Genomic DNA, 27968 nt, shown 5'->3' on the forward strand with positions numbered 1-27968 from the left:
GCTGGTGGCAGTGGTTTACATGTTCGTACCGTTGTGCTTTTCTACCGCATGCTGAACCCTCAGCTGCAGTACAACACCCATGGGAGACCATTTTGTCAAAATGGCCCCAGTCGTCTTTTTTCACCATTTTCTGTTTGTGGAGTCTTTCTTTGGTTTTACTCTGTGTGGTGAGACAGATTCGAGTCCTTTGTTTGTCTTGCCTTTGGCGGGCTTCAGCCCTGAAGCCTGTCTCTGGCTCCAGTGTGTCTGGAAGGAAAGGATGTGAGGAAGGGTCCTGAAACTCCCCTGTCCTTTGTCTCTAGGAATGCCTGAATTCAACCAGTCCTGATTGGCTGGCCGGCTGTCCTTTTAGGACAACCACCCTGCTATGTGATTGACAGCCTAGGCTGTGCATGAATGGGAGAAACCTGCTTAAAATGCGAGTGTTTTGGGACTAGAGGCAGTCAACCGCTGGGATAAACACCAGACAAAGAACCTCTGAACAAAGCTTGCTGCATCCTTCTGTACCTTTTTAATTGCCCGGTGAAGCCCCGCTGCTCTGCTGAAACTCATTTTTCATTTCGAGAGAGAAGCTCCGGAAGGGACGACTTCTGCCCTTGGGTTAGTGGGACCAACTAACCCCGAGACGAACTCCACTGGATCATCTTCCCCGACTGGCTGTAATTCTTCATTGCTGTAAGAACCAAATGCCAGCGGTCGAGTAATCCGTAGTCTAGTGAAACCTCTGATGCGGTAACGAATCCGGCTTGAAGCTCCAGGAGTCTCCTAAGGACCCTCCAGAAGCCGGACGACCAGATCCCAAGTCCCCTCACCAGAGTGTAGGACCAAAGGAGTGTAGGAATCCCAACAGGTATCCGAGATCCGCAACATTGCTGTTTGCTAAGCACTGAGACCGCAAAGTGCTGCTGAAAAAGAGCCTGTAGCTGCCGACGACCTCCCAAGTACCGCTGCAGGAGCCCTCCAGATGTCCTCCCTCTTGTCCTCACGACTGAGGCTCAGCAACAAGGGTTTGCACCGCTGTAGCAAGGCCGACTCCAGCTGGACCACTCTTCTTCAAATCGGAGGTACTGTTTTAGGCTTGGGGTACTTACCTCATCACCTTCTTAGCTGTGCTTTTCTCAGTTGTGAATTGCATTGGCTTATTTTTAGAGTTGAGTCCAACTCCTTTTCTCACAGGCTTAACAGCCTGTGGACCTTCAAGTGATTTTCTACAAACTCTAACTTTGTGCAAGGCTTTTTCTTATCTACGAAGTGCCTTAGCTCCATTGACTGTGTCCCAATTGACTTTCACTGTCCTGACTCCCTGAAGACCCATCTAGTCCATTGGCTTTGATATTGTTTGTGCCTCATAGGTGGTAACTTGTTGTAGACTGTTAATGCTGGGAAAGTCTTGTCTAGATTTCATTGGATGATTTAGTTGTCCTCACATATATTGAGAACCTGTTTAACCTTTTCCTTCCTCAAACCTTTCCTTTCTGCAACCTCAGAATCTGCAGAGTAGAACTAGTGTGATAAATAAATGCCATTACTGTCCTTGTGATTGAAGTCACTTCAGGGTGTAGGAATTGTGTGAGAAGCGTATCCAAAGATTATTCACTAACGTGTTCTGATTCTGAAAAGTAATTTTAAAGTATATTTACTTTGTTCCATGAATTGCCTTTTTAAAGAACGCTTATGTAAATATGTATGTTAATTAAACAACTGAAACATTGAGTGTAAGTGTGTGTTGGTTACTTGTATTGGTGGATTTCAATGCTACAGCTCACATTTCCCCCTCTTGAGATAGGCCTGGCTGCTCAGTCACACTACCAACTTGTGTAGTACAGGCCTATACCAAAAGGTGGGTGGTAATACTATGCAGATAAGTGTTGTGTAGTCGCACACAGTATAACTTCATCAATTCTTACTTAAAAGCTGTTGCTGTTCTTTATCTTGATGGAGACCTGGTCCTGAGTCGTGCTTGCAGACCATATGCTGTGGTCACTTCAAATGCTCGGAGGCAAAGGCCTCCTGTAGGTCCTCCTGCATTGTGGAAATGAAAGCAGAACATTTTCATCCTGAGGCTAGCCATGTGGTCTTCAGAACTGTTATTTAATTGCCTGAAACAGAGACTGCTGAGTCCCCCCTCCCCCCAAATCTAGCTTTTAAAGTTGTGACTGTGCTCACAGGCAATCAAAGACGGGGCCTACAGTCAGAGCAGTTGTCTCTGGGTTGTATGACTTATTCATTCTGATCTGTTATGAGGGGCTGTACTGAATACCTGTTTTGGAGCCCCCATTCACTTACATTGGGCATAAAGTCCTTGCCCTCAGCTACCCTCGCCTTTGGTGATGCAACTGTGGCAACTTGTCTCGGTTCCCGTTAGGAGGATTTTCCATGTGCACTGTTTTTAGAGCCCAGGTACATCCGCCTCACTTGATTCACAGGGTTTCAATACCAAGCTCTCAAAAGGTTGGGGAAATCCCAGTCTCCTATCACACAGCAGGCTACATTCAAACATTTGCTGGCTAGCCAGTGGTGTGTCACTAACTCAAGCATTGGAGAGGGGTTTCACGCAAATACCAAATCCACATTCTTCCCAGAGAGCCATAGGACAGTCCAAACTCGTTCAGGTTGCGGCATCCTCCAGCTCCAAGATGAGCATCCAGTGGCCATGTAGGGCTACTTACCATAACACCTACAAAGGGACATGGTATAGACCTTTTATCCATCCAGACTGCAATGTGAGCAGACAAAATACATATTGCGTACCTTGAGTAGTGGAAAATAGGAACCCTGACTTGAAGAAATAGTTCCACCTGGCAGAAAAGACAGCTGCCACCAGGCTGGCAACATGACTAATGGGGAGGATAAATCCACCTTGAGACTCTAGGGTATTTTTGGGGTACCTCTGCCTTGGGAATATTAAGGCAGTGCTCTAAAAGTACCCAGAGAGATTTTAGATGATGCCTGAAAGGTAGGACAAAGGCATTCATAAATCAAAGAACCCCCCAAAAAGTGTGGCGGGAGGGTCTCGAAGTTGGGAAAAATAACCTACAAATCTACTTTTGCCTTGACATTTCCCTGGGATTGGTAGCTGCCCTCTTCCGTTACAGGAAACCTACTTTTCATGTCATACAAATTGGATCACGGACTAAAAGGTATGAACTACTGTATTGAGCTGATTTTCAATGATAGAACTTTGAATATCTTTTGCAACACCTCCCCACCCCCCTCACTCCCCAAAAGAAGCCATAACTTAGTTACTTCTGGGATCATTGTGGGACACTTCTTCTTAGGTTAGTGATCAGAGACTCATTAAGGTTGGCTGCTCTGGACAGGTGCTGCCTGGGATAACTTCATTAACATCCTCTGCACCTCGCCCAACATTACATTTATTATAATAGTTTTTACCTTGTAACTGTGAACATTCTTTCTCTTATGCGTCTGCTTTTAGATACTATACTGTGCTAGGCGAGGTGTATTTTTATGCACACTTGTTTGGGCGATCCAATGCACGACAGTCTCTTGTGTTTAATTGTACTTTAAACTGTGAAGACAGAATTCCTGTTTTGGGGATTTCAGTACTCCTTTTTGTGATCCCTCAATTTGCTTTTTTCCCCCCTCATTTTTCTGGATCGCTCTTCTTTTTTTCTGAAGTGCCCCAGTCATTGCGACCATTTTTGCTTTACTTATGGTATTGGTCCGCACCTTTGGTGCCCAGTCCTAGAGGTGCCTCTTGGGGACCCCAATTTTTCCATAGGGTGATTATAACACCCTACATTGGCTTTAGGGAGTAGGTTGTTGGTAGCAGTACTTCGGTATGGACTTCACTGGAGAGGTGCAAGTCATTTCACTGCTTTGCTAGGGTAAGGTGTCATTTTGGTAACCATTGGGCACCAATGTATTTTTTGTAAATCCTGCTCCTGGCCATTTTGTGCCTCATGGTGCCCTTTGTTCAGGGGAACTGCGGGGTGACCTAAAATGGCCTTTCTGAGATGACATGGCAGCTTTCATATTGTTTCCAAATGATTTACACCAGTGTAGGTCCCCGGGCTCACACCTCTTGTGGGGGTTGGTTGAGAGGCTGTCCTACACACCAACCAGTATAGTTGATCTGACCCTTTGCCTCGAGCCCACTCTTGATGATTGGTTGGCTGGCCTTTGGAGGCGTACATCCTTAGCCATTAAAGGTGTGTTAGGAAAGATATCTCTTTTAGCATCTTCGCCTCCATTTTTATGAAACCCAAACCTTTTGCTTTCATTTTCTATCTGACCTGCACATTTTACAGAACGGTGAAGCCTTCAGCTTCACTAAACTGGTTTTTGCTCATTTGTCACAGGGAAACTGACATGTCCTTCAGGCTGCGAGTACTGGGCAACATTGTGTCCTTGTCTTGTTACTTAGTTGCCACTTTTGGTAACGTTTTATCATTGTATAATGCATCCTACAATGCAGTACAATGGGTACACTTTTTGTTTTGCCCCAGACTAACACTCAGGAGATTGTTGGTTACTTTAGGAGTGCCTAAGGGACAAGCTGGTGGCAGCAGTAGTTACTTTCTTCAGCATGGGGTCTGGCATGGATTCACATGCTCATGAATATTCCCTATCAGGCTGGGAATCCTCGGTAAAGATAAAATCAGTTTCAGTTTCGTTTCTGAACTGTCTTTCTACTAGTAACCAATCACTGGTCTCTGGGTCATACTGCCCCCAACCAATGACTGCACTCTACCAAAGCCCCTACTCTGGCAGCCATCTTCAGATTTTTACAGCATGCAAGTGTTGAGAGTCCTCGTGCTATAGCTCTCAAGCTTTTACTGCGTTTTTTCAAAGAGTTTACTCCCATTTTTCGGTCAATCGAGCATCAAGCTCCACCGATTCTACTTCCGATCAACGGGGACCCGTTTTTGGAATTTTCTACACCCCTAAAGGGCGGGTTTTCATCGAGTTTCGCTTCTTGGAGGATTCCGGAAGATGTTTGAGGCCTACCCCGCATGGACATGGCCCAATACAAAGGAAACATGACGCCCGGATCCAAGCTTTTCAGGAGCTGCCCTGGATGCAGATTACAAAATGTCGACGATGAGCACTCTCGGTGCCTCTACTGCCTTCACAATGACAAATCGCACGTTGAGAAGGATTGTGTGTTTTGTAAGAATATGTCCGAACGAACAATGAAGGATCGTTGTACTCGACTCACCAACTGGCTAGAGGGGAAGAGCCCAGCAGCAGGTGAGAAGTCCAAGCAGTCTTCTAAGACCTTTGAGGGCACTCCGGTGACGGGGGCCCAACAGAAGGCAAAGCACCACGAGTCCGCGGGCACTGGGAACGCCGATGGGTCGGGCTCTTTGGCTGCCAGGCAGGGCGCGATGTCACCGATGCCATCAACCACGAGCCAACACTGTGGCTGGGGGAAAAGGAAATCGGAGAACCCGGCTAAGCTTCGGGAGAAGTCCTGGTTGATCCCGACGGCGGCAGCCAAGGGGGAGCGAGGCAGCGACCCTCCCCCCAAGGTGAAGGCCTCAGGCGTGCCCAAAGTCGCGAAGGCCCTGATCCAACCGGCAAAGGCATCGATCGAGGGGGACGTAGCGGCCCTGGCGCAGCCTACGGAGGCTATCCCAGTGGAGATGACCCCCGGGCCTAGAGTTTCATGCCACCACAGAGGGAATCCTCTTTTCAGCCTATCGATAAGACCCCCGTGAAACCCCGGGCAGAGAAAGATGGGAGGGGGGCATGGTAGCCATTACGGACACAGATACCACCTATAAAGATGAGCTGGCTGGCGTCGCATAGATCCTGGAGAAGAAGTTCGAGGAGGTCCGGTCCTACACAAGGGATCCCGACGAGGCGGATGAAGAAAGCGACGGTGATTCCGACGAGGAGCCGCAGGCCGTGGAGGAGACGGAGGATCCTACTCCCCAACCGTCGCAACCGTTGCCTATGCCACAGGACAGCTCAGGAGCGATCTCGATGGCTCTATTCAGGCCTTGTGTACAGAGATAAGGACAAGGTTGCCCTTACCCCCAGCAGACGACCCAGCGGAGCCTGGACCGTCAGGAAGCCCACTGAGCAAGCGGAGGCGAGTCCATCTCCCCCCCCCCCCCCTCCTTTCCAGCCTTCACAGCCTTCTCAGCCTGCACCTCCTGCCCCTCCACTGAGGGTTGAGACGGGAACAGAGACGGTGACGACGACGAGGAAGGACGACGATGGTGGTGACGACGGAATTGACCGCCCTTCACCTCCTCGGGCATCCCCTCCTCCCCCCTGACGAAATTGTCTCCTTCCAAGCCATGATCGCCAGGGCATCTGAGCTCTTCCAACTCTGCCCCAAAGAACAGGAGAGACCGGTATGAGAAGTACCGGGTCCCGGACTCCACCCCTGTGCGTCTCAGGGCACAGCCGTCCCCAGGTTCGGTGGTCTCCGCGGCGGCCAAAAAGAAAGCGGCGGTGCGACAGCGTCAACTTCAGCATCCCCACCGGACGGCGAGGGGACGAAGCTAGATGCCATGGGACGACGGGTCATCTCGTCTGCAGGTACGACGACTAAAGCGGCCAATGCCCCTCTCGATCGTGACACGCTACGACAGGGAGCTGTGGTTCAAGATCTCTCCTCTGCTGGACTTCCTCCCGGACAAGAGAGCTGAGGCCCTGGAAATCCTACAGGAAGGCGAGGTGGCGTCTGACCACGCCATTACGGTGGCCACGGACATTGCCGACACCAGCTTTCGTCAGATGGGCAATGGCGTTTGCCTTCGCCGGCGCGGTTGGCTCAAGGCCAGGGTACTGGACATGCCCTTCGACAGGAACAACCTGTTCGGCAAGACAGTGGACGAGTCACTACAGGCCATCAAGGCGGATACCGAGACGGCTCGGGCCTTGGGCGTTCCTCAACAGCGACAGCCGTCCTTTCGGAGCCCCAGAGGCAAGCAAGGTGCCTCCAAAGGATTCGGCGGCGGCTCCTCGTCGGACCGCCAAGCGGCCCGCTCCTCGTCGCAGGAGGCCTACAGAGGACGCGGCAAGACCGGAGGATCCCGTCATCGTCGCCAAGGAGGTCAATGAAACAGGACTGAACCGGCCGTGGCTTCGGGCCCCCACCCGAGCAACCCGGTGGGAGGCCTCCTGGTGAAATTCATCAGCGTGTGGGAGTCAATCTCGACCGACCATTGGGTGCTAGATGCCCTGGCCCGCAGGCACGCTCTGGAATTTCATAAAAGGTGTCCGTGTTCCACCCGTGGCCAGGAAGGGAAACCACACCCCTCAACTGCTTCTGGAGGTACGAGCGATGCTAAGAAAGGGAGCCATAGAACTCGTCCCAAAGAGGCTCCGGGGCTCCAGAGTGTACTTGCGGTACTTCCTCATCCGGAAGAAGACCGGCGGGTGGCGACCCATCCTGGATCTTCGTCGTCTAAACAAGTACATCAAGTCCGAGAAGTTCCGGATGGTCACCCTCCAACACGTGCTGGGACAGCTGGAGAAAGGCGACTTCCTATCATCACTGGACTTGGAGGATGCCTACTTCCACATCCCCATCCTAAAAGGACATTGAAAGTTCCTACGATTTGTGGTCCAAGGGCGACACTATTAGTTCAAGGCCCTTCCCTTCAGATTGAAGTCGGCGCCCAGAGTGTTCACCAAATGCCTAGCACCAGTTGCTGCGCCTGCAGGGGATCCACATCTACCCCTACCTGAACGATTGGCTCATCCGAGCAAAGTCAAGAAAACTTGCCGTCGATCACACGGCGAAGACCGTCCAACTTCTTACAGATCTGGGATTCTCGATCAACTTCGCAAAATCCCACTTGGTACTGTCGCAAGCCACCCTGTTCCTGGGAGCCAGGCTCGATACAGTGGCGCGATTGGCTTCGCCGTCGGAGGAAAGGACGAAGGTCATCCTAGGAAAGGTGCAACGGCTGTTAACCATGGACGTGGCCAGGGTGAGGTCCATCAAGTCCTTACTCAGCATGATGTCCTTGTGCATCTACCTCATGTGCCTTTGCTGGCTCTGGATACGACCCCTGAGTTCCTCGACGCCCGCTGGATGCAAGCGGCGGGCAGCTTCAAAGACGAGATCTCACTCAACGAGACTTTCCGCCAAGCGATCTGGTGGTGGGTCTCCCGCGCGCACCTAGCGGCGGGCATGGACTTCCAGACCCAGGCACATCAGGAAACGGTGACGACGGACGCCTCCCTGGAGGGATGTGGGCGCACTCCGGTGATCTCCACGCAAGAGGCCTTTGGCTCCCGGTGGAAAAATCACTACACATCAATGTCCTGGAGCTCCGAGCCATGTTCTGGGCCCTCAGATCGTTCCTCCTGTCCCTCAAGGGCAAGGTGGTAAGGATCTTCACAGACAACACCACCACAATGTTCTAAATCCGGAAGCAGGGGGGCACCAGATCCCCAGCCCTATCCAAGGAAGCGCAGGACCTGTGGCACTGGGCCGTTGCCCAAGGGATGTTCCTGGTACCCTTCCATCTGGCAGGAATAAAGAACACCATCGCCGACTCGCTCAGCAGGGAGCTACGCTCATGCCACGAGTGGGAACTTCGGCAAGATCAGGTGGCTCTCCTATTCTGCCGATGGGGCAATCCCCAGATCGACCTATTTGCGACGAACGCCCGGGGAGCATGGGCGATGCCTTCTCATTACCCTGGGACGGCCTATTCCTGTACGTGTTCCTCCCCCTCCCCCTTCCCCCTCCCCCCCCTCCTCCCCACCTGTTTCCGTTGCTGCTGCGACTCATCAGTCAACTCAGACGGTCCCGGTGCAGGATGATCCTCGTTGCACCGGCCACACCGGTGCAGATCTGGTTCCCGGACCTTTTGGACATGTCAGCGTCCCCTCCGGTCAAACTACTGACGGACGCGGATCTTCTTGCCAGGGAAGGAGGCGCCATCCTCCATCACGACCCTGAATCGCTGAACCTGCAGGCCTGGCTCCTGCAGCACTAGAGTTTGGAGGGTTTGATATCCCGGCGGACTGCAAGGAGGTGCTTGCAAAGGCCAGGACGTCCTCGACTCTTGTGCTATGGACACAAATGGAAGAGGTTCTCTGTCTGGTGGCGTGCACAGAAGATTAACCCTCTGTGGATTACGGCCCCTCAAGTGCTACCGTACTTGCTATCGCTGGCCAAGGCAGGGCTGACTCATGCCTCCATCAAGATCCATCTGGAGGCTATCTCCCGCTACACCAGAACTCCGGGACAATCATCTCTGTGGTCCCATCGCCTGGTGAAAGAATTCATGAAAGGACTGTTCTGATAGTTCCCGCCGGTGAAGGCCCTGGCCCCGGCGTGGGAGCTCAATGTGGTGCTGACCAGGCTCATGGGGCCACCATTCGAGCCTCTGCATTCGGCAATGTTGAAGTTCCTGTCGTGGAAGACGGCGTTTCTTGTGGTCATCACCTCCGCACGACGAGTGGGAGAGATCCAGACCCTCTCCTGTAATCCTCTATACCTGACATTCCACGAGACAAGCGTAGTGCTGAGGACGCACCCCTCCTTCATGCCCAAGGTGCCGTCAGACTTCCATCTCAACGAGCCCTTGGTGTTACCTGTTTTCTTCCCGTCACCTTAGTCGCCGGCTGAGAGGACGTTGCACTCGCTGGATGTGGCTAGAGTGCTCAAGTTCTACGTGGACCGCACGAAGGGTCTTCTAAATACATCACAGCTGTTTGTGAACTTTGGACCTGTGAGCCAAGGGAAGGCCCTCTCGAAGGCTTCCATTTCCAGATGGCTCTCCGGCTGCATCATGCACTGTCACTGGTTGGCAAACCGACCGCTGCCCGGCCGTCTGAGTGCCCATTCAACTAGAGCGATCGCTGCTACCACAGCGTTCTTGTCTGGTGTACCCCTGCTGGACATCTGCAGGCCTGCTACGTGGAGGTCGACGCACACCTTCAAGAGATTCTACTGCGTCGACTGGGATTCCAGGGAAGAGTCCAGAGTCGGCCAGGCAGTATTGCGCAACCTGTTCGCCTGAAGGTGAGCCTGGTGAGGAGGTAAGAGTTGCTTAGTGTTGAGTTGTTGAAATGCTTAATGTTGAGCCTTGCTGCCTCCCGTGATTGTGCATGTGTGTACTGATATGTATTCTTGTATTTGTAAGCATGTGAATCCATGCCAGACCCAATGCTGGAGAAGGAACAAGTTACTTACCTGTAACTGTTGTTCTCCAGCACAGGTCTGGCATGGATTCACATGCAAACCCTCCCAACTACCCCTCTGCGGCTCTTCTCTGGGTCCTACTGCCACTTTACGTGCTACCAAATCTGAAGATGGCTGCCAGAGGAGGGGCTTAGGTAGAGGGCAGTCATTGGCGGCGGGCAGTATGACCCAGAGACCAGTGATTGGTTACTAGTAGAAAGACAGTTCAGAAACGAAACTGATTTTATCTTTACCAAGGATTCCCAGCCTGATGATGATGAATATTCATGAGCATGTGAATCCATGCCAGACCCATGCTGGAGAACAACAGTTACAGGTAAGTAACTTGTTCCTTCTGCAATTTGTTTGTGTATTTTGGTTTAGCCTTACTGGGTTTACAGCATTTATTTTATTTATTTTATTTTTATTTTATTACATTTGTTATACGCCCAGACCCGGGGGTATCACGGCGTAGTTGCAGACAATGGGAGAATGCAATCTTAGAAAGAACTCAGGGGTCCACAGGAATAGCAATCAGTAATATACAATAATATACAAAGCAATCAGGAATCAATAATATACAATAATATACACAGCAGTCAGGTATAAACAGTTAATTGGAGGGGATTAGTGCTCTGGTTCAGTTAGAACTTATTGAAGAGCCAAGTCTACAAGAAGCTTTTGAATTTAGGGAAGGAGGTTTCATTCATAATGTGGGAAGGTAGCGCATTCCAATGTCTGGGGGCCAGTGTTTTGAAGCTACTACCTCCTGCTTTCTCTCTTTTGTATCTGGGGGTTTCAAGGGATGCGTTTTTGTTGGACCTGAGGAGTCTGGTCTGGGGCTTCATGATGACTGTGTTGTTGAGGTATTTGGGTGCTTTGTTAGCCCTGCATTAGTGGGTGATGCTCAGGGTTTTAAATAGAATTCTGGCTTGGATGGGGAGCGAGTGGTGGTCTCTTCTGGTGTTAGAGATATGTTCGGATTTTTTGATGCCTAGAGCTGCTCTGAGGGCTTTGTTCTGCATGAGTTGAAGTTTGGCTATGTTGGCTTTGGAAGTGCCAAGGAATAGGATATTACAATAGTCTAGTTTAGACATATGAGTGCTCTGGCTAGGGTAACAGTTGTTGGCTGAGAGGAATTTACGGCTGAGGGAAATGAGTTTGGAGGTGTAGGAAGTGGACGAGGCTAATGTGTTTACTTGTTTAGACATGGATAGTGTTGCATCTAAGTAGACGCCAAGGGTCTTCACTTGTTTAAGAACAGGGATTATGGTTCGATCGATGGTGAATGATTTGAAAGCGGGCTCAAGGGTGTTGATTTTGCTGGAGGAGCCTAGTATGAGGAGCTCGGTTTTGTCGTTGTTGAGACAAAGGCTGTTATTAGCCATCCAGTTTTGGATGAGTGAGTAGATTTGGTTAACCAGGAGGGAGTCTTGTTCGTGATTGCCTGAGAGAGGAATGAGGATTTGGGTGTCATCGGCGAAGTTGGTATAGATGACACCCATGGCATCCAACACTGCAAATAATAGCTACGTGTAGGCATTATACAGAGTGGGGGATAGGCAGGAGCCTTGCGGCACACCTGCTGGGACAGGTACTGGGTCTGCTGATTTTTTGCCGATGGATACTCTGGAAGTCCTATCAGCCAAGAATGATTTGATCCAGTTGGTAGCGTTCTGAGCTAGGTTTAAATTGTTTGCTAGAGTGTTGCAGAGTTTATCGTGGTCAACCAGATCGAAGGCCGCTGAGAGGTCCAGGAGCATCAGTAGACAGTTTTCCTGCTTCTCTAGTGGCATCCATTTGGATCTTCAGATCAAGGAGGGCTGTCTCTGTGCTATGGTTGGGACGGAATCCTGACAGGCGGTCTCCTAATAATTGATGTTGTTCCAAATGGTTCTGAATTTGGCAGTAGGCTATTTTGTCAATTATTTTTAGGAGAAATGGGACCGTTGTAATAGGTTGGTAATTAGTGGGCATTGTTGGGTCCAGGGATGTTTTTTTTAGAAGTGGTGTCACCCAAGCTTTTTTGATACTGGTGGGGACTGTTTGTGAGGAAAGAGGCATTGATGAATTCGGTGATGATAGGTGTGAGGGTGGGGGCACATAGTTTCACTAGGTGGGAGGGGAATTGGTCTTCTTTACAGTTGGAAGCTTTGAGTTTCATTATGGTGTCAAATGCTACTTTGTTAGTCACTAGTGTGAATTGAAATGGGGGGCCAGTAGTGGCATTTGATGTGGTCATTGATATGGTGGGTGGAGTTTTGTCAGCTAGGAGCGTTTTTTTACTATCGATTTAATTTTGCAGTAGGAGGATTTTAGATGAGTGCGTTTTGAATAGTGGTGCACCAGTCTTTGCTAGCGTTAGAAGGCGCTGAGGTTTGACAAGGGTTTTCGAGCTCTCGAAGGATGGTAAACAGTTCTTTGCTGTCTCAGGACGCATTAGTAATGCCGAGGTTGAAGGCATTGGCTTTTTCGGTGATTATTGCTGATTTATAAGTATTGTTGGCTTCTGCGAAGGCTAATGTCGATTCTGGGGTATTGTTTTTCTTATGGAGGTGTTCAAGTGATCTTTTTGTGCGTCTTAAGGCTACAAGTTCCTCATTAAACCAAAAACAGGAGCGTTTGTCAGGTCTATGGGTTTTAGTGGTGATGGGAGCAAGTAGGTCAATAGTTTGGGTAAGGCATTCTTGGTATTGCTCTGCTAGATAGGAGGGGTTGTTGGTGCCTAGAGCCGTATGGGCAAGGGCAGCACTCAGGGCTGGAGTAAGTTTGTCGGAAGAGAGCTTTTTGATATTTCTAGTTGCAAATGTTTCTGGTTTTTTAGGGGTGATGTGCTCTGCACTGGCATTGTCTATAGTGAAGTTAATTACATAGTGATCTGACCAATTGACTGGGAGGATGGAGTCAATGGTGACTAGAGAGTTAAGAGTGAGAAGCCAGTCTAAGGTTCTTCCTTTTGAGTGGGTGGGTTTATCTATCAGTTGTACGAAGTTCATTTCTGACATGGCTGTATAGAATGTAGATGCTTCTGAGTCCAGGGGGTCATTGTATCCTAGGTTAAAGTCACCGAGGACTATGCATTTAGTTTTAGGCTTGATGAGGGGCGTTAGGAGTAGTGGGATGTCCAAGTCGGGGTGGGTAATTTTATTGGGTGATCTGTACACCACTAGTAAATTAGTAGTGGTTTTGGGGTTGGAAGCATACTTAACTAGAAGGAGTTCATAACCTTGTATCTGTTCTATTGGGCAAGCTCTGATTTTCAGAGTGGTTTTGGCTATTATTGCAACTCCACCTCCTTGGGTGTTTGACCTGTCTGTTCTAAGGATGCTGAATCCTGGGGGAATGGCAAGGGCTAGAAATGGTCCTGCTGCTGGGTGAACCCAGGTTTCAGTGACCACCAGCATATCAAGGTGTTGGTCCTCAATGAGGTCATGGATATCTATAGCATGGGCACCTAGTGAGCGGGCATTGATGAGTGCGCTTTTGAGGGTGGAGGTGGGGGCAAGGGGTGGTGTGTTACCTGAACTGGGGGAAGAATCAGTGGTTTTGTTATTGGTTTGGTGTTTGAGTGGTGTGTTGTGGAGGCTTTTTTGTTGGAGATTAGTGGGCGTGGTGTTTAATTTGGTCGGTGTATTGGGTGTGGTGGCGAGTGAGGTAGCTCGTAGGGACATTTTAGTTCTAGACATGAGTCTGTTGAGTCTTTCAATACCCAGGATGGGTGTGGTCCTATCAATGCTAATAGGTGTGGTGTGTTTGTATATAGACTGGTTGGGACTAAGGCTCGGGATGTCTGAGGTTGCTACATTCTTGATGGTGGTAGGTGTAATGTGGGATTGAGGAAATGGTATGGGGAAAGGGGGATGTGTGGGGAGGAAAGGGGTGGGCCAGGGGATGGGGAAGTGGCGTGAACAGCCTAGTCTAGCTAATCCTTCGTCAACCTTGATGAAATGTCCTCTGGTGCATGGTGTAGCATTAGGGACTATACAAAAAGGGAACATGATAATGGTGAGGAGCGCCATATTGGTGGGGGCTGAGTGGGCAGAGATAGAGTTCAATGAACTATTTAGGCTACCTAATGGAACTATTGGGCTACCTACTGTGGGCAGTTTACAAACATAGCCGTGCCACAAGGTTTTTTGTTTGTCCCTTGGCCATCTTGTCACTAGCCCTTCTTCCTGACCTGTGAAGACAGGAAAAGCCTTATGTGGACTTCCAGTGCCCGGGAACGCTGAGGCATTTCTCGGGCTACTGCAGGGTCATGTGTGTTTGCTGTCAGGAAGTGGGTTGGAACTGTCTGGTCCCAATCCACAAACTAGTTTCAGTGGTTCTGAATGGTATGCATGAGCTTTGCCACCAGTGGCCCAGATTAGACCCCTGCTGGGTTGTGTGTGTGTGTGTGTGTGTGTGTCGGCCAGATCTTCGATTGATTGGCTAGTAGTAGTTTCGACTCTGGCCTGATATTTTGGATAAGGACCTCTGCATCGGTTCAAGAGATCCTGGCAGAAACCTGAAGGAGCCAAGTGTCCTAATCAGCTGCAAGACCTGTAAGGAGACAGCGGACCCGTTGGAAGAAGGCCTGGCGGCCAACTTCTACCGGGCTGCAGCGGTCGACTGTTGGGGATCCACAGCCTGTGCCACTGGAGTCGTCTCTGCCAAATTTCATGGTTCCAGCATCAAGGGGGCCCGAGCTAGCAGGCAAAGTCCGACCGCAACAGTTATCCCCCTGCGTCGCTGTGTATCTGTGGCCCTTTGTCCAAAACAGCTTTCCTGCATCCAGTCATGTGAGGGCCATGCATCGATTTCTTCTAGATTATCCATCCTGAAGGCCTTGCACCAACATTTGTCGCCGACCAGAGAAGTGCTCAAACCTGCAACCCCTGGGCATCAAGGCCCATAGCCGATGGTGGGAAAAGCAACCTTGGACCCACTTCTGAACACCTGCCAAGTCCTAAGAAGAATCGGTGTAGTGGGGGAGGGGTTAGTTGTAATAGTACTTACCTGTACCCCAAATCTCCCTTTTTTAAACGTTTGGTAATTCAATATTTTATAACAGTTTGGCTTTGTCATTGCTTGCTCGTGCAAGCATTTCGAAAGTGGGGGACACTTTTATTCACTAGAACTACTTGTCCTCTACCCCTTGGAACTCTTCATTGGACTCCAGAAGCTCTCTACTAACATTTTTCCGTCTCACAAAACTGTGCGGAGCTTTGGTTAACCTTTGGGCAAAAGGCCTTGTATCTCTGTGGACCTGTAGTGCTGCATACTGATACCCACCTTCGTTTGCAGGGGTTTGTTACATATTTTGCCCTACTCAAGTGATTGCATATATGTATCATTTATTTAGTTTGTGTGATAACATTACATGCTACTAGTCATTTTTCATAATGTTATATGGCCGTAAATAAGTATTTGTATTACTGTGTGTCGAAGTGTGTCCCTTGACTTTTCACTGCGTGTGCTCATTGAGGACACCTTACCGGGCTCACCCTTCCTGAGACTTGGCCTTGACCAATTGCCTTGCTACCATGAACTGGTTTGGCTACAGCTCCTAGAGTTGTCCCCGTCACTAAACTAGGTTGGCCTCCTACACATATATGTCCACCAGGCCAGAGTATAGAAATTCAGTCCTAATAAGTTGTACCATGAAAGTGTGAACAGCCACTGTGCCAGAAAGAATAGGAACTGAAATTAAACGTAAATGGGCTGCGAGAAAACTCTTGTGCTGCTTCTTGCCCACACCCTTTTCATGGTAAAGTTCTGTTGATCTCAGTGTATACCAGACCTCTGAGGCGCCAGGTAGAATGTAGGATACTGTACTTCCCTACCGAACATGGTTTTGAGACTGGGGATCCTTGAAACTTCCAAAGAAATCTTTGATGCTTATCCCTCATTCTATATAACCCAGATGCAGGAGCATCAGGACCAAGAGCACTGATAAGGGATTGTGCAGGAGGCCAGTGTTTACTAACACCAAGCAACAACCAATAACTTTGAGGACACCTAGGAGTCGGCCATACGTAAACTGCAACTAGTGGGCACCAGGTACACTGCACCATAAAAGGAACTGTACCAGTGGCAAGCAGCACAGCTGCACCGCACCCAGCTCCTGGAGCAGCTTCTCCAGTTGGGCTTCAGTTGTCTTCACCTGGACAACCTTGTGTCCACAGAAGCAGTCACTGACCGCGGAGAACTGAGCCATCACTTTGGTATCTTCGACTTGACATTGCACGCTTTTCACCGTCAAGGTAAGCACCAACAGCACTTGTCTAACTGCAGATCTACCGGTTTGGCAGTTTTGTGAACATTATACAGATAATCATCATAAATCTACAATAAAATGCCAGTCTGCTACTTGCATTCATTCGTATGAGATAACCAGCGGGTTAATGCAGGTTCTATGGTCCCCTGCCCACCCTCCCAGCTCCTCTGCTTCACCTAGCCCCTACTTGTAACCCATGGATGCCGCCCCATTGTACAGCACTCTGTAGCTCCCCAGCTAGGCTTGCATGGTATAAATCCCATACCCAAGTACCCTTACGCACTGGCAGATCTCTGATTTGACATTGGGCATTGCAAGTTATCCGAACTGGTGGGATCAAGTTTTTACCACTGACTCTTCCTGAAGAACTTACCTGTAAACCTGCACACACTTTTTTCTTTTTTTTTTTTTACACACGTTGCAGAAGATAAGGGCTATTTCCATAACTACTTTGGTGGACTCTCCCTGTTTGTTATACTGTGTTTTAAATCACATTGCACCCTCCCAAGAGTTGCCTTTGACTGCTCAGCCATCCGTACCTCCAAGTACGGCAGAGAAAGCTTACCACACATCCTTTTGATTGACTGTGGATTGCTTACTCACCCCCTGAACACACCGTGTGAGCGTAAGCAACGCTGCGTGCGCAGGAAACTTAGGATGGTTGCTCTCACCTCCTCAACCCTCTTACCTCGCACACGGTCTCTAATTCCTGGTGGAATAGGTTGTCATTTTATTCTGATGCTATTCCTAGTGCATGTGTTATGTTCTGGGCCAGGGCAGTATTTAGGCTGTAGCAAGTGTGCTTCAGGTGGAACGCTCCCTTTCTTACAGTGCTCTGCTCTCTTTATAGGATCTTCTGTACCGCAGATGCAGGTCTCTGGTGGATTATGAAAACGCCAACAAAGCTTTGGACAAGGCACGATCCAAGAACAAAGATGTTCTTCAAGCTGAAACCACTCAGCAGCTCTGCTGCCAGAAATTTGAGAAGATCTCTGAATCTGCAAAGCAAGGTGTGTTCAGAGAGAAGTGGCACCACTACTGCCTTATAACAGTCTGAAATATCAGGTGCAGGCAGCTGTGCCCAACGTGCCACACAAGTTCCTATTCCCTTAACCTGCGTTTCAATAAGGTTGCCAAAACTATGACCTTAAAGTGCGCAGTCCGTGGCACATATGTCTAAAGTATGGAAATCATGAGCTGTTAGTTCGAAATTAGAAAGTTGAGAAGATAACTGCGTGTCGAGATGAAAGTCCTAAACCGTGCTCACAGTGAGTCCCAGTCATTTCTCAGATTCCTCTTCACCTTTCACCAACTGCTTTCCCAGCCAGCCCTCATCCAGGACCTCTCTGTAACTCACTTTGGATGTTCCTAAAACCCTTTTGTTAGGACGGTTTTTCTGATCTGAATTCCAACTAAGGGCTTAATAAAACCATACATCTGAGGCAGTAGATAAGCTCCACTCATAGTATAAGGCTCTGTCACTTCAGAACATTTGGTAGCATAGACCGAGCAGCCAGGCTCATTTTAGGAGGGATGGGGATGGGATTTCAAGGTTAGTTGTCTCCCGTCAATCATGCAGTGACAATCAGTTATGAAATCACATAATAAACCAACCCTGTTAAAAGTATACTCCTGGCCACATTGCTTTTCAGAACTGTTCAGAGCTAGTACTTTCTGGAGGGGCCTTAAGCTACTCAATTATACGTATGAAGACTCGATAACTATTTTAGAATAGCACCAAAGCAGCTCAGGGAAGCACAACCCAGGGTTACAAGTTTAGAAGAGCAGCAGCTATTCAAAGTGAGTAAGGCCTATATACTTCCAAGAGGGGCTACAGGCAACTCATAAGACAACTTCAAGACTGTTTTAGGTCTGTATAAAGCAGATCAGGAGAAGCAAAACCCAATTACACTATAAGAAGAACACAATGTTATTCAAGCTAGGTAAAAACCCTATTGGTCTGCTTTTTCATTCAGTCAAGAAATCATAAAACAGTAGCAACACTTATTACTTTTTAGAAGGGAGGAAACACCATCAAAGTTAGTGAAGCAAATTATCTACTGGAAGAGTGTCCCTAATTACGCTCAAACCAGAATAAATACACCCTTCTATGGAAATAAGGCAAATAGAGCGATCTTGTAAAGATAACAAGTTTAATCTTACAAAATGATAAGGATGAAGACTATTTGAATCTTTGGGGTCCCTTTATGGCTCTATATGATTGATGGGTAGATGGAAAAAAGGTTTTGTTTGTTTGTCCTGTCTTGTGTGGTTATGCTTCACTAAGGTTGATTCCTTGTTTGAGCTGTATTATCTATGATGCTCTAGTCCTTTTGTAAATTTCACTTTTTCTGCTGATTGTGAAGCATTGCTACTTTTGCTATTAATGTTTATATGAAAAACAATAAAGTATTGTTGAACAGTTTAAAAGAAAATAATTAAAAAAAAGAATCTTACAAAATGAGGTGGTAGCAAAGGACTCTGCTGCCTGAACGGTCTTCTCCTGTCCCTCTTCCTGCCAAAGTAGTGTCAGGCAGGGGTTTATATAGGCTTGGCTTGCGGTAGTGGCGTCACTGGATCTGGAACATGACTTGAGTCCCATCCATCTTTTTTCCAGAATAGGGTTGCTCCAGAACCTTCTTTCTTCGTTGTCAGCGATTTTGTCAGAGCTTGCTGTTCTACATTTTGCTAGCTTATTCAAAAAAACATTCAGCTCTGCAGACTTTTACAAACCTTGAGGCCTTGCCCAAGGAAAAACAAAACATTTTTATGTATACAAACATTTTCCAATAATTTTCTCAATTTTTCATTCATCCTCCACACTTTACTCTTATAATTTGACCCATTCTGCATTGTGTCGCACAGAACATGTAATTCCTATTTTTAGCCTACATGGACCCTTGACGGACAGTAGACAGCTGGCTAGTCAGTGGGCTGGTGTTAGGCAAGTTTGTATGTAGTAACCCTGCGGGAGACTACAACAGCCTTGTCTTCTTGGCAATAGGTAACCCAACCTTTAGTATAGGCCTGTACTACACAAGTTGGTAGAGTGACTGAGCAGCCAGGCTTTCTGAAGTGGGGTCAACGTGAGCTGTAGAGGTGTGACATAGAGATTCACAGTGACATGTATCCAAATAACACTTCTGCTCAAGGTTTCTTATTAAAATAATTATTTATTAATTTAACGGTCAGTTTTAAAATAAGCCTTCTTTAGAAAGGGCTATATGCAACAATAAAATACACTTGTACAATACACTCCTTCAATTTTATTAATTTATCGACTTTATAATGCGCATCCCGGTACTCGAGGGCTTAAGGGCGCAGACATAAAACATAAAAACATGACACAAACATAATTACTCAGCAGATTGAGGGTGTCGAGGCCAACCGATAACAGTATTAGGAAAAAAGAAAGGTCTTTAGTTTCTTCTTGAATTCCAGTGTCGAGACAATGTTTCTCAGAGTGGGAGTTAAGGCATTCCATGCAAGGGGGGGCCTCTATTGTGAAAGCTCCATTACGTGTTTGTTTTTTTTGGTCTTGTAGCACAGTGTTTTCAGCAGATTTGTATTGTCTGATCTAAGAAGACGAGTGCTGGGTTTCTTCACAATGTCATCTGTTAGATAAGATGGCCTGTGACCACTCATGCATTTGTGTGATAAGCAGGTGTCTGAGCGGACCCTTGCCTGTACCGGGGGCCAATGCAAGCTCCTGCTCGCCTCTGACACATGGTTTCTGCGATGAAGTCCTTTGATGACCCTAACTGCCCCATTCTGCACCACCTGAAGGCGATGGAAATCTGTAGTGGTAACAACTATCAAATGGCTACCACGGTAATCCAGTTTGGAGCAAATAATGGCTCTTGCCAGGGTCTGTGTTTTTCTCGGAAATTGAGGGCCGAAGATGGAGTACCAACTTAATCAAGTATGAGGACGAAGAGACCAAACTACTAACTTGAGCCTTCATATTGAGGTTCTTGTCTAATGTAATGCCTAGCATCTTAACCTTGCTTATTACCTCAATGGCACATTTATCTATACAGAAATTCATATACATGGGACCCAGCTTCTCCAATTTAGTCTCAGAGCCAACGAGCAAGAGTTCCGTTTTGGCACTGTTAGTGTGAAACCATTGGCCACCATCAATTTTTTGGATCTTCAAATAAATTTGAATAATTAATCATCGAATGTACTCTTGAAATTGGGTTAACACATTGCGTGTCGTCGGCGTAATTGGCAAAAACAATCCCTTCCTCCTCTAACATAAAGAAAAACAGAATTATACAAATATAAAAACAGGGGATATGCAGGCTCCTTGAGGTACCCCCAAATAATAAAGGGACTGGGTTTGCCTCTGCCGAGTCACTAGCCACCCTAACCTGCCTACCACTAAGAAAAGAAGAGATCCATTGGATGGCTTGGGGTGAAAAGTTAGCAATTTCACTCAACCTGGTGGACAGAATGGGTTGGTCCACCAGGTCGAAAGCCCTTTTGGGATGTCACATACACTTCCTGCACCCTGAGGTGACTTGAATAGCTAGGACACTGTGGACATTGATATATCACTTGGACACTTAAGCAATACCAAGGTTGTGGAAAAAGGGAAAGGTAAGGGGAGGAAACACCGGTTAATAAGCTCTCTGAACAGGTAAGTACTTTACAATCCCCCAATAAAGTATAGCTTAACCCTTTCCCAGCAATACAAGTAATTTATGTATGAGATAAACACAAAGTCAAAGGGTCAGAAGAGTCTGCAGGGAGCCAGGACAGCCAATGTCAATTGAACAAAGTCTAGGGGAGCCGAGGCACTTCTTGTAGATGGCACAAAGTCTTGCACAATGTTATGTAGAGAGTTTGTTGAAAAGAATCACTGTTGGGCCACAAGATGGGGGGCTTGTGAAAAGAAAAGATGCAAGCAACTCTGCAAAGGACAGCTAATGCAAGTCTCCAGTGAGAGCAAGCAAGCTACAAACAAGAGGTAAGTACCTCTACTTAGACAGTACCTTAGGTCTGAAGAAAAGGGTCCAGCTGGCTTCTGTTCCTGATGCAGTCCTGCAGATCCTGTGTTCCTAAGCCTCAGTCGTGGGGACAAGAGGGAGGACGTCTGGGGACTCCTGCACTGCGGTTTGAAGGTCAGCGGCAGCAATGGGCTTACATCAGATCAGCAGCACTTTGTGGTTTCCGGTTCTGGCAAATAGCACCACCGTGGTAGCACCGCTGCGGTTCTTGGACACCTTGTGGGCCCCCCTTGCTTCTGGGGGCCAGCACTCTGTTGAGGTGGCTGAGGCATGGGTCACCCTGCTTTGTGTGGGTCCTCTGGATCTTCCTTGAGCTCGGGTCTGGCTTAAAGACAATGCACTTGTTTCTGGTCCTGTCCCCTGGCACTCGGTACCAGCAGCAGCAAAGAGGTACAGCCAGCAGGGAGAGGGGTTCCAGTTGAGTTCGTCTTGGGGTCAGTTCCCACCAACCCAAGGGAAGAAGTCGTCTGTTGCGGGCTTCTCTAGTCGATACGAAAATTGGAACTTCAGCGCTGCAGCAGGGCTTCACCTGATAAACCAACGGTCCAGGAGGGTGCAGCAAGCTCTTCCAGTTTCTTCTTCAGTTCTTTCGTCCAGTGGTTGACTCTGCCTTTTCTCCAAGAGACCTCGTATTTTATGCAGGTTTCTCCCATTCATTCGCAGCCTAGCTGTCACTCACACAGCAGGGTGGATGCCCTCCAAAGACAGCCAGCCAATCACCTATGGGTGCATTCCTAGGGAGTTTCGGGAACCTTCCTCGCTTCCTGCCCTGCCAGACACACTCGAGCCAGAGGTGGGCTTCACCAGTGAATCCCGCCAAAGACAAAACTAACAAAGGGACCAAACCTGGTTTGTCAAGCAGAGTAAAACCCAAGAAAGAAATTGTAAGCAAGAAATGGCGAAAAAAGACAACCAGGGCCATTTTGACAGTGGGCACCAATGGGTGCAATACCGCAGCTGAGGATTCAGCCTGCGGTAAAAACGCACAATGGTAAGAAAATTAAAACACTGCCACCAGCCATTAATTGTAGTGAGGGTAACATAAAAAGTTTACATGAGAAAGTAGACAAAGGGGATACTAAGTAACCCCCCCAGTACTTCCACATAAGATGTTGTGTGCTGGGTCTACACAGAGAAAAAGGTAAGTAAAGTCAATTTCCCTTTACAACTCTTGGAAACAGTAGTTTATCCAAGAGAAGGTATTTAAACCTTAAGAGAACTCCAAACAACTTCTCTGTGACACTGCACTGAGGGTGCTGTGTCACAATATAAAAGGCTGATGCCTATGGAGTGTGTCGGACTCCAAAACCAAAAGAAACGAGAGTTCAAATCAGATATAAAATACATGAGGGAGTGAGAAAAAGGTCTCACTCACTCACTCCAGGATAGAAATCAAAAAGTCCTAAAGTCCAGCAGAAGAGCTGGGTGTCTCTAAGGTAGAGGGGAATTTAGCACAGAAATGAAAATTCCCCCTAACAGCTGGCCATGGTGACGAACACTGCACACTTAAACGCCTGTGGTCACTTTAAGATTCCAAAGGCCGCATTCCTTCTGGGAAGGAGCTTGAATCCTCTATATCGTAAGATTTTACGATGCCTAGGATCTGATATTACAAATCTATCCAGCTAATAGTTAATTGCACCTTATATTTAAAGGAGAACTACCTTCTTCAGTGTTTGCTTCTGTCTGTGTGTGTTTGCATGAGAGAGCCTTTCCAGTGCCCCTCCTCCCCCCTAGTCCATTTTAGCACCAAGAGGTCTTTCCTAACTCTAAAGTGCTAGGGGGTTCAGGAGGACCCTGCTTCCTTCCCAACGATACCTTTTAGAGGGCACAAAGCAACTCGAAGGCAAGCATAAACCCAAGGACACTAACTTCTATTACAGAGGTAGTTATCACACGACGCTCTTTAGCAAGTAAGTACCTTTAAACTTGTTCTACTTTCACGGCAGAATCCTTTTCTTATCCAGTGCTTCCCAAGTCTATTGCATGAGTTCACTCTAAGGCAGAAGAGGGACCCTAGTGGTCTAGGTGCCAGCTGTAGGCAGGTTGAGATAGGGTTAAGTTGCAGGAAAGTCAAAGTTCCATAGGAGATCTTCTTAAACAGATAAGTATTCACTTTCAGAGTTAGTGTTCGGGGACTTCACAACTTTACATAAGGCTCCCTAGTTGCGTTCCAGCATTAGGCCTGGCCAAGTGAAATGGGCAAACTCCCAACCACACGAATCACACACTCTGCCTCACAGGATGCACATCAGACTTAAGGTAAGTATTACCCAAGCCCACACAGTACCTTAGGAGAAAAGAGCTTCGGAGTGGATGCCTTCAGGATACAGCAGCACAGGACCCGGCCCCTGGTTTGTCGGTCTGTAAACAAAAGAACTGGACGCTGGATGGGGAACTTGCAGCAGCAGTCGGCGGAGGAGTCTTCCGGCAAAGGACTCGTCTCGCTTTCTTGTGGCTCTGTGGATTTGGTGCCTTTTTTACAGCAGACGGATGAAGAACTAATATCGCTGGTCAGATTCTTGTCACTCTTTCGGTCCTGCACTCTGGTGAGGGGACTTAGGGATTCGAATCATGTCTCTGGCGGTCCAGCAGGAGTCCACCAAAGTTTCAGCTGGATTCAGACTTCAGGAGACCATGCACCACACTTGCGCTCAAGATCCCAGGGTATTGGCGGTTTGCAGGCCAGCGAGGTCGCAGCAAGTCGTAGGATGGCTCAAAATGCAGGTCTTCTTGAGACTAGCGGATTCCACCAGCCTCTTCGCATTGAGGACCTCCAGTTCGATTGGAAGGAAGGGTTGCATCAGGCTCTTGTCACTGGAAATCGCTATAGACTGTTAGGATAGTTTTTCTGAAGTCCAACTAAGGGTTTAGCAAAATCATTCAACTGAAACAGTACAAGACTCCACTCCTAGTATGAGGCTGTACCACCTGAGTATGTGGTAATGTAGATGGAGCAGCCAGGCTTATCTTAGGAGGGAGAGAGGGCTGTACGAAAGTACAAAGAACTTGTAGTATACTAAGGGTGCAACAAAAAACTGACAACTAGAAATATTATTAAAAAAAAATAAAGGTTTATTATAAATACAAGTAGGCCAAGTTAAGTCTTGGGTTAAGTACTTAGTCATAGAATCATAAACACATTACAAAAACACAACACAATGCTTGAAGGTACACAGACCAAAGTAAACCTTGTTCAGAATCCTTACCGTATTTCTAGGGAAGTCAGACCTTGTCACAAGACATTTAGTATAGGACGCACCTATTCATGGGGATTAAAACCGTAAGTTACTTCCCAATTAGTTTCAGTAATACAAGGGTAGTAGACCCTAGCAGTTGTGCAGTGACCCTCAGTTAAGAAATCACGTAGTAAACCAACCTGCAAGTATACTTTTCTGAATTGCGGGACACTCATTCAAGGAACAGTAGAAACCTACAACCACATTCATGATAACTGTTGTACTAGGGGAGTAAAACCTTTTGGTGTCATATACAATTACAGTTGCTTTTCAGATAAGTGGAACACAGACTAAGGTAAGCAATAACTTTCTAAAATAATTTAGGCAGACAAAGGTCAGCTACACCTAGAGGACACTTTTAAAGAATGGCACAACTATTCTAGACGGGTAGAATCTAAGGATGTAATACACTATTACAGTTGCTTTTCCGAGCAGTGGAACACAGACTATGGTAAGCAAGAACTCTTGGCCCAAGTTAAGTAAACCCATATACTTTTTAAAGGAGCTAACAGCAATCTAAAGGTGGGTATAAACCTAAAACTGTTTTAGCATCTGTATAAAACAGACCACGGAAAGCCAAACCCAATGTTATACTTTAAGAATTACACTCAATGTTATTCTAGGTAGGTAAAATCCAAGGCAGACTTAGTTTAGGCAAGCTATACAGCAGGTCAGGGGAAGCAAGACCCTGTTGCTGAACTTACACACTAATATTTTGAAAGAAATAGCTAAGTGAAGCCAACAGCCTTACTTTTGGGAAAGAGGCACAACCAATTTACCTGTGAGTAAAATAACCTTACTTATACTTTTCAGAATGGCACAACACACATTCAAGTTAAGATAGAACTTTTGGAACTGCTGAGTTCACAAGTAAGTACACTTTAAAAACATGTTATATTTTTCGAGTCAGAATCCTTTTCTTATCTAGTCCTTCCCTATTCTATTGCATGAGTTCTTTCAGATGCAGAAGAGGGACACTAGTGGTCTAGGTGCCAGCTGTAGGCAGGATGAGATGGGGTTCAGGTTGCAGAAAGTCAGAGTTCCTGTGGAAGACTGTTCAAAAACTTAGTACACTTTAGAATTAGTTGGGGTCCAGGGACTTAGAAGACACTCTAGGAGTATTGCAGCAGTGGGCCTGGGTGAACTGGATGAGAAGACTCACAATCACAGAAAACACCCCAAAAGCTTTACAGAAATCACCCTGGCTTATGGTAAGTAAATACCACAGCCAACACAGTACCTCAGCACAGAAGAGTTGCAGCAGGAAGACTTCAGGATCGGCAGCCAAAAACACAGTCCATGGATTCCTTTGTCATGAAACCAGAAGACCAGACTTAGGAAGGGATTTTGCAGCAGGGATCAACTGAGAAGGCTCCAGGCAAGAGTTTCTTTGTGGCTGGATGCGGCTCTGTGGATTTGGCTCTTTTCTTTCGGGAGCCAGAAGAAGACTGAATATCGCTGGTTGGATTCTCATCACTTGCAAGATCCAGCACTCTTATGAGGGGACTTTTCGACTCAATTCACGTCTCTGGAGGTCATGCAGGTTGGCACCAATTCGAAGGACTGTGCACTGCACACTGGCTCAAAGTCCTAGGGTCTTGGGCGGGGGGGGTATTGCAGCCCCACAAGGATGCAGCATGACATGGGATGGCTCAAAATGCAGATGTTGTTGAGTCTAGTGGATCTCACCAGGTTCTGGGTCGGGGTTCATCGTTTTCAGAGTCCCCAGGTGTGAGGCAGTTTGTATTCGGTACCCTTTGGGACCACTACACACAACTAGGACTACAGGTGTAAGCAAAACCAACCTTTGATATAAGTCTGTACTACAGTTTTTTGTAGCGGAGCTGAGCAGCAAGACTTATCTCAAGAGGGAATGTGAGCTGTAATGATGTTACACAGAGGTCTACAATCACAGGTGTTCAAATAAACTCTTACACTCAAGATTTCTGTGTTAAATACTTATTAATTTAACTGTCAGTTATAAAACATTCATAAGAAGGAGGCAATATAATCGCACACAAATATACTTCAGTACTGTAAACTCTAAGTTTGTGAGGCATTCAGAATACTTTGAAGGAGGAGCAAAAAGACATGGGTTATCGGAACATATAAGGAATACAGTTATTTCTTAGGCAGTGCAGATATTTTGAGTTCACCAGAAGAGTCATTTCAATTCAATAGGCTAGGCCAAAATCAATGGGCTAAGGTCTATGATAGGATAAAGGAGTTCTGGTAGATAAACGGAAAAGTCTCTGCAAAAGTTCTTAGGAGTAGTTTGTTGCAAGAAGAGTCGTATGTTGGGTCACAAGCTGATTAGGCCTGTGAGTTGGGAAAGTTTCAAGCACTTTCACTGCGAGAGGCATGTACTCTGTCTGGTTTTACAGTACCTTTACAAGTGAAGAAAAAGATGCAGCTGGTGACCTCTGTTCCTGGCAGTTCCTGCAGATCTCGCTGTTCCTGGGCCTCAGTCGTGGGGACAAGAGGGAGGACATCGGGGGACTCCTGCACTGGGACTGGTCAAAAAGCTGGCAACTGGCAAATCTTCAATTTCAGTAGCTGTAGTCAAGCACACAAGCTGGTGTCCCTCTACCTGGTTATTCGGTTTCCTGCAGCACTCTGAGCAAAATACAACCAGCTCCTAGAATGGTATCCAGGTAGTTTAGTGTCGAGTTGATTGGTCCCACCAACTCAAAGGGAGAAGTCGTCCTTGCAGGGCTTCTCTGTCAAGATGAACTTAGCAATTTGGACCTGCAGCAGGGCTTCACCTGGCAAACCAACGGTCCAGGAGTTGCAGCAGCTGTCCTCTTCAAGCTAGTCTTCGGTTCTTTCGTTCCAGTGGTCGACTCTGCCTTCCAAGCCAAGAGACTCAACTTTTATTTAGTTCTCTCCCATTCATTCCAGCCTAGCTGTCACTCACCCAGCAGGATGGCTGTCCTTGCCGGACAGTCAGCCAGCCAATCACCACAGAGTGCATTTGGGTCTCCTATGAGACTAAGCACAGGGAGTTTCGGGCACCTCCCTCACTTCCTGCCCACCCCATACACTCGGGCATCAGAGGTGGTCTTCACTCCTGAAGCCCGCCAAAGGCGAATGAACAAAGGAACCAAACATGGTTTGGTGCACAGAGCAAAACTCTAGAAGGACCTTTCCACAAAGAAACACCGAAAAAAGATGGGACCTTTTTTTTACAGAGGGGGCTCAGACGCCATCTTGAAAAACATGGCTCCTGCGATTTAAACGCTACCGGTATTCGCGGTAAAAAAAATCATGGTAGTTCGTTGTAAAACCACTTTATTGTAAGATAAGGTGTGCTGGGTCTAGGAATTTAAAAA

The 27968-nt window shown here is 47.5% G+C and overlaps 1 protein-coding gene across 1 annotated transcript in view; it reads left to right on the forward strand.

Moving 5' to 3' along the window:
• Window positions 1-27968, forward strand: part of SNX6 (sorting nexin 6) — a 470945-nt gene that overhangs the window by 396339 nt on the left and 46638 nt on the right. The window contains exon 12 of the mRNA XM_069638456.1: window positions 17233-17392. Coding sequence (XP_069494557.1) covers window positions 17233-17392 — 160 coding nt within the window. The remainder of the gene's footprint in view (window positions 1-17232; window positions 17393-27968) is intronic.

Source organism: Ambystoma mexicanum, chromosome 14, assembly GCF_040938575.1.
Source record: "Ambystoma mexicanum isolate Mex_15411 chromosome 14, UKY_AmexF1_1, whole genome shotgun sequence".
In the NCBI taxonomy this organism is placed as follows: Eukaryota; Metazoa; Chordata; class Amphibia; order Caudata; family Ambystomatidae; genus Ambystoma; species Ambystoma mexicanum.